Source organism: Theropithecus gelada, chromosome 5 (assembly GCF_003255815.1).
Source record: "Theropithecus gelada isolate Dixy chromosome 5, Tgel_1.0, whole genome shotgun sequence".
NCBI classification, from domain to species: domain Eukaryota; kingdom Metazoa; phylum Chordata; class Mammalia; order Primates; family Cercopithecidae; genus Theropithecus; species Theropithecus gelada.
In genome coordinates, this window is record NC_037672.1 from 16,734,593 (window position 1) to 16,741,879 (window position 7,287).

Consider the following 7,287-nt stretch of genomic DNA (forward strand, 5'->3'; position numbering starts at 1 on the left):
GTATTTTGTTTGGATAAATGTCTGTTCAAGTCCTTTGCGCATTTTTAATTTGGGTTGGTTGTCTTTATAGAGTTCTTTATGTAGTTTGGGTGGTAGATTTTTATCAGGTATAATTTGTAACTTTTATTCTATAGGTTGTCTTTTTACTTTCTTGTTAATATACTTAGATGTATTAAACATTTTTAATTTTGGAGATACACTCATTTTTTTTCTTTTGTTGCTTCTGCTTTTGGTGTCCTATCTAAGAATCCATTCTAAGTCCAAGTCATGAAGATTTATCCCTGTTTTCTTTTGAGAATTTTCTGGCTTTAGCTTTTATATTTAGGCTGTTGATGCATTTTCAGTTAATATTTGTATATGGTCTAAGGTCCAGCTTCATTGTTTTGCCTGTGTACATCCAGTTTTCTTTTCCTTTGTCTTCTCTAGACTTGTTTTGTTTACTCTTTCTACGAATGCCTTCTGCTTCAACATCTTCTGTTCACAGTCTATCCATTATTCAGACAAATTGCCACTCCTACCTATGGAGCTTTTGCTTATAGATAGGCACCACCCTCTAATATCAGGGCCCAGGGTTTTCTATGTCTTAGAAATGCTAAGCATTTCAATATATGTTTTGCTTTTTATTTTCCAACAGTTTTAAAAGGCCTTTGGTTCTTCTAAAAAATTTTAAGATAATTGAATTTTTCATGGCTAGACTAAGCATTTATCTAGTCTCCTAGTCTTTTAGATTTGTCTAACATTGTTAGTCTAGCTGTGAAGAAACAGTCTTTTTATGTGCCTTTAAAGAATTGGTAATAACTTGAATGGTGTTTGGATGGTTCATGTAAAAATACTGTAGGACAGGCTACATTGAGAAGCTTAAAAAGGAGATACAAATAAATTTCTTCTAATGAATGTCATCTTTGTTAGGTATCTGAACTTAGGACTGGAGCTGCGGAAGGACTAGCCAAGCTGATGTTCTCTGGGCTTTTGGTCAGCAGCAGGATTCTTTCTCGTCTTATTTTGTTGTGGTACAATCCTGTGACTGAAGAGGATGTTCGACTTCGACATTGCCTCGGCGTGTTCTTCCCCATTTTTGCTTATGCAAGCAGGTATTGAGTCATACTGATAAATCAAAAATCTGACTTGACATCAAATTCAGGTCCCCCATGAATTATATCTATAATATTTTGTTGTTGATACTTTTTCTATCTTTAGTAGTTAAATGATAAAATGACAAGAATGATACAGATTTTATCTGTCTGAATTTTTGGCTCTTTCCTAGCTGAAAATGCACTTTATCTTGATGAGTGAATTTCATATATAGTAGTTTTGAATTTCATACATAATAGTTTTTGGAGTCATGCTTTTCTCTCATCAAATAATGTTCTGTCAACATACTTTGAATTTGTTTCTCAACAGGACTAATCAGGAATGCTTTGAAGAAGCTTTTCTTCCAACCCTGCAAACACTGGCCAATGCCCCTGCATCTTCTCCTTTAGCTGAAATTGATATCACAAATGTTGCTGAGTTACTTGTAGATTTGACAAGACCAAGTGGATTAAATCCTCAGACCAAGACTTCCCAAGATTATCAGGTGAGTGATTTTAGTAACTGCACACAGATCACTGTTTTGGTAAAATAATCTCTCTCAAAGATCCCTTGAAATACTGAGAACTGCATTTTGGTCTTTAGACTTCTGTCTCAAGCATTTACCACAAAGCATGAAAAAACAAGACCTTGGGAAATGTGGAGAAATCATACAAAAACAGAAGTAATCAATGCTAACATTTTTGCTACTGAAAAGAAATTACTAAAAATTTACCACCCACAGCATGCCCACTTAGTACTGACTGTTAATCTGAAATAATAACCTATGTTATCTAGGACTCACTGAGTCTTCAAATGTTGGTTTACCTGCTATGCTTCTGGCACAAAGAAGGAGAATTCAAAGACTAGAATTCACTTCAAATTTTTTTGGCTTTTAATTCAAAGAAGATAAACCAACTGCACACTGACTCACAGACTGAACTTAAGCTGGGTTGTTTTAATCCTTTAATGGCATTTGGTCAAACTTGTTACTACGTTTGAAATTTAATGTATTAGTGATTTCAGATGCTAACAGATTAAGTTGAAAGAGTTACTCTATTTGATATTTAGTGATAGGCTACTCTGTTCAAGTCATATGTCTTATATTATTGGTAAGATAAGATTACAAAGGATATTAGGCAGAATTAGGTAAGGGTCAGTAATAGAGCTATTAAGCACTTTACGACTTGAGACAAAGGCAAGAGTCATGTGGTAGGAATGATGAGTACAGCGTTAGTTTTAAAACTCATTGACCAAAATTCAGTTAGGCCTTGTTGGTATTTGGGGAGTGGTTTGGGTAGAGGAAGGATGTTTTAGTAAAGGTGATATATGTAGATGGTTATGCAAATGTTGGGGAACTGTAGAAAGATGACTTTGGCTAAGGATCCTGAATAGGACTGTTAGGGCAGAACATTGGGGGTAGATTATAGATTGCTTTAAAGGTCAATGTAGGGAATTTGGAGTTGGCCTTATTTGCAGTGGGTGATTATGCAGGGCTTATGATGAGAATGGGTTAATGTCATGCAAACCACTTAGAAAGATTAATTTGGTGGTCAGTGATGGTTATATGAGATGAACTGGTGAGCGGAAAGAAAATAATATTAAGAAAGCAGTTGAAAAATCTGTATAATTCGCTTGTAGAAAAAGTACTAGAAAGTAATAGTAGAAAGTAGAAAGAATAGACATTGACCTAATAAAGAACTATGGGTACAAGAATCTAAAAGAAAGAGCTTGAGAGGCAAGGGAGATGGAGGAGTCCAGGCAGACTCTTAAGTATGTGTAACAGCAGACTTCAAAGGAGCTGTTGCCATAGTGTAATTGGGGAGTACTCTCGTGATCAGCATCCTGGAAGATTGAGGAAGGTAGACTGGGGCATGGCACTAAGTTCAACTACTGCTATGCAAGCAAAGACCCCAGCCAATCCCATAGGGAGTTCCAGAACTGGGATGTTCCTTTGAGTTGTCCAGAATGGAGGCAAGCTGAGACATTGTACCTGTGCATTGGCCAGTCATTGGATTTGGACAAATCTTTGGGAGAAGAGGTATGATCTTGGACAAGGCCCACCAAAGTCCACCTTCGTCAGCCTGGATCAGTACTGCATCTGGGAACTTTTACCCTCCAAAACATGCTGCAACTGGAGGATGAGTGCTTCTTTCCTAAAGGGAGTGGAACTGGGCCCTATGTTACAGCATCCACTACAAGAAGTCAAGAAGGGGAGCTTATTTTGGGGGTAGAGGGGATGTTAAATTTGGTTTTAGACATTTTATATTTGGGATTATGACAAGACAATTAGTTGGAAATATTTGTTAGATGTGTAAGACTATATAATAATCATAATCATTTTCATTTTACAGAGAATTTTCTCTTAATTTTTTAGGCCTTAACAGTACATGACAATTTGGCTATGAAAATTTGCAATGAGATCTTAACAAGTCCATGCTCACCAGAAATTCGAGTCTATACAAAAGCCTTGAGTTCTTTAGAACTCAGTAGCCATCTTGCAAAAGATCTTCTGGTTCTATTGAATGAGATTCTGGAGGTAAAGTAGTTTCTAATTACTCTGAATTAGTTTGTGTTTATATTTATACATGTAGAATTTACATGGTTGTATTAGATTATACATATGTTAGCATATTGCGACTTATTTGAAATATTTGCTTCATAAATTTCATATACTTTAGTGTTTTTAAACAACTTGATATGTATTGGTACTATTTTCAAAGAAGATTAGGGAATGTGGTGTTTACAAAATATTAATAATGTTTTCTTTTATAGCAAGTAAAAGATAGGACATGTCTGAGAGCTTTGGAGAAAATCAAGATTCAGTTAGAAAAAGGAAATAAAGAATTTGGTGACCAAGCTGAAGCAGCACAGGATGCCAGCTTGACTACAACTGCTTTTCAAAACGAAGATGGTAATGACATACTGACCAGAATATTTATAAGATTCTGTGTTTTTCATCTTTACTGAGACATATTTTTTTCTACTCTAACATGTTTGGTTGGACATCAGAAATGAATGAAAATTTTTTTCTAATCTCTTGGGAAACAGCATTACTGATAAATGTTTATTCTACTTTTCAAGTGTTTTTTGACATGCATTTCTCAACATATGACCATCTTTTTAGGAGTTTTGATTCTTTTCCAACATTCAAATTTTCGAAAGGGTGATTTATAACTTGTCACTAGCTGTTAGAAGGACTTTGTCATTTCAGTTTCATAAATACTGGACTTAAAAAGACAATTTAAAATATTTCATGAGGCTATCTTATTTATATTGTTGTATTATTCCCTTTAATAGAAAAGAATAAAGAAGTATATATGACTCCTCTCAGAGGTGTAAAAGCAACCCAAGCATCAAAATCTACTCAGCTAAAGACTAACAGAGGTAGTGTATGGATTGACCATCTTTATGATAAAAGTTTTATATTTTATCTTCCAATGAAAAATACTTGTTTTGCAAGTTTTCTTATCTTTGTTTCCTTAGGGATAAAGATTTTTTTAAAATGTCTTTGGTATCCTTTCTTTTTAATTCTTTCAGTGGATGTCAGTTTTTGCCTTGTGTCTAAAGACTATAAAATCAGTGTTGCTCTAGGTGCTTTTGATTGAAAGAAGTATGCTGCAAAACATCATATTACAAAAGATAATTTGGGTTAAATTAATATTTGGTTAAATGATGGTTTTATATTAGTTATTTGTGTTCTGTCCTTCATATAACTAAGCATTTTTAAAAAATCCCTGTAGTATTTTTTCTGGGCTTTGTTTTCCTTCTTTTCCCATCTTATTTCATATTTTCCCAACTTATTTCCCAAGGGCTATCCAACAATAGGGGATCTGCTGGCACAGTAAATGCTGACTACTAGGGGATCACTTGGAAAAAAATCTGAAATTCAAGATCTTTTTATTGTTTTATTATTTCCTCATTACAAAAGCAATGCATGCTTATTACAGAAGAATCAGAAAGTACATCCAGGCAAACTACTATAAGGAACACTAATAATCCCACCCATGAGCCAACCTTGATTTTAACTTTAGAAATCTATTTTTTAAGGCCCTTTTCGATGCAGATTTAATTTTTTCTAAAATGGAGTCTGGAATATTGTTTTGTAACCAGTAAATTATTTAAATACCAATTGCTGGCTATTGTTCCAAATTAGTCCCATATTGTTGGATGTTTTCTTGGGGATAAATCCATTAGTAAAAGCAGGTAAGGAGTAGAAAAAAGTGCCACATGAATGAAGTAGAGTATATAATTTTCAAACAGACTGTCACATTGAACAGTTTGGTTTTGATCAGATTTTTTTTTGTGGTATATCACACCATGAGAACACCATCCTTTTTAATACACCAAACTTCATGTATTCATACTGTTTTATTTCTTATAAATGAGAAACATCACAAGCCAAACTTTGTCTTACTCCTTGACCTTGTAAATTTCTAGTAAGTAGAATCTTATAATCCCTAGTATATAAAGGTTCTGGTTTTTACATTGAAATATATTTTAGAACACATATTTGAATTGGTCATGTATATGTTATTTTACAAGAAGCCATTATTACCTTACTGATTAATGTTCTATTTGTTTTATCACCTTTCAATAAAAAAAAAAAGTTCTGTTTCTTTAGCACCTGTTTATGCACCTAACCTACCTTTCTAACCCTTAATTTTCATAAGTCTCTCCACAGACTTTGTGCTATAGCAATAATATAGGTACTTCATTATAACACATTTTTCATATACTCTGTCCTCAAATACATTGAACTAAAATTTGCCTTCTTTTAACTTGCTTGAAATTTCCTTATTTTCCCTTACTCATTATTAGTGCTTACAAAATAAATTAAGTTTTAATCTTGCTTGGGTTCCTTTTTCTGTGGTAGTGGTAACTAGTACCAAGATGGCTAGAATAAGTAGGAGATACATGTGTTGAAAGGATTGTTGTGTTGAAAACAAAGGATGTAGTTAGCCTAGAAACTAGATTAAAAACAATAAGCAACTGATAATAAATTCTGATAATGAATTATGCTATCTTCAAGGACAGAGAAAAGTGACAGTTTCAGCTACGAACAGGAGGCGTCAGACTGCTGAGGCCGACTCTGAAAGGTATGCCATGCATGTCTAGAATATGTAGAGGCCTATCTTCACTTTTTATTTCTAGAAGTAGAAAAAAACTATAATTTTCTTGTGAATGAGAGAAAATACTATAACAAGATAGTGAAAACTATAAATGGCTGTCTTGGGTATATAGTCTAAAATTCCATTATCAAGAGCATTTGACTTCTTACGGCATGTTTGCTTTTGCCAATTAGTTGGCATGGTCTTTAGTGCTATCTTTAATATGTTGTTTCAATTTCTAATTACATGATGTGACTCCTCTTTGATCTTCAGTTAGCAACTCTTGATTTTGATAATATTTGGGTTCTCTACACTTAATGATAGAATAATTCTGTCTATAATTTGGGTATATTGTGTAGTAGAGTGTTTATTTTTGGCTTCTTGTCAATGAAGCCACTGTTAGAGCTGAAAGTTGATAGCTGTCTTGTATTCATTGGCAAAATTGTATTGTGTGTATTTTCAGTACATAGTTTCACACTATCTTGATTAAATTTAATCAAGAGGGGGCTTATTTTTTACTGTGTTTTCGGAATTTATTGCTTAAATCAAGAGAATTTATTTTTTTTCTCACTTCTTGAGTTTCAAAGAAATCTTTTTTGGACAGTTATGGTCCTTGTTTAATTACAAGCTTCATTACAAGTCTGTGGCTTTTTTCCTGTATAACACCAGGTTCCATTATAGTATATAAAATCATTAGCTAGGTTTTCCATGATTCACTTTGCTGGATAGCCAAGTCAGTGTTTTTTGACATTGTTTGATTTTAGTTTTAAGCTAAGTCAATGGAATCAGGCTATCAATTACACACTGATAGAATGTGAGTCAGAAACAAAAAAGTTTTATTTATAAATAAACTGGTTTTAAAGCTTGTATCTAAATTCGTGTATTTTCAACATCTATTTAGTGATCATGAAGTTCCAGAACCAGAATCAGAAATGAAGATGAGACTACCAAGACGAGCCAAAACAGCAGCACTAGAAAAAAGTAAACTTAATTTTGCACAATTTCTCAATGAAGATGTAAGTTAGGAAAGACGATGGAGGTGGAATCCTTTAAGATTATGTCCAGTTATTTGCTTTAATAAAGTTACCCTTGTCAAAATCAGAACAAA

At 33.5% G+C, this 7,287-nt stretch overlaps 1 protein-coding gene across 2 annotated transcripts in view; it reads left to right on the forward strand.

Annotated features, from left to right (window-relative positions):
- The window catches only part of NCAPG (non-SMC condensin I complex subunit G), a 32,779-nt gene extending 25,492 nt beyond the window's left edge, over window positions 1-7,287 (forward strand). For both annotated transcript variants that reach the window (XM_025385211.1, XM_025385212.1), the window contains exons 15-21: window positions 910-1,091; window positions 1,402-1,576; window positions 3,446-3,607; window positions 3,844-3,982; window positions 4,369-4,455; window positions 6,101-6,167; window positions 7,081-7,287. In XM_025385211.1, the coding sequence (XP_025240996.1) occupies window positions 910-1,091; window positions 1,402-1,576; window positions 3,446-3,607; window positions 3,844-3,982; window positions 4,369-4,455; window positions 6,101-6,167; window positions 7,081-7,204 (936 nt within the window). In that variant the 3' untranslated portion in view covers window positions 7,205-7,287. The remainder of the gene's footprint in view (window positions 1-909; window positions 1,092-1,401; window positions 1,577-3,445; window positions 3,608-3,843; window positions 3,983-4,368; window positions 4,456-6,100; window positions 6,168-7,080) is intronic.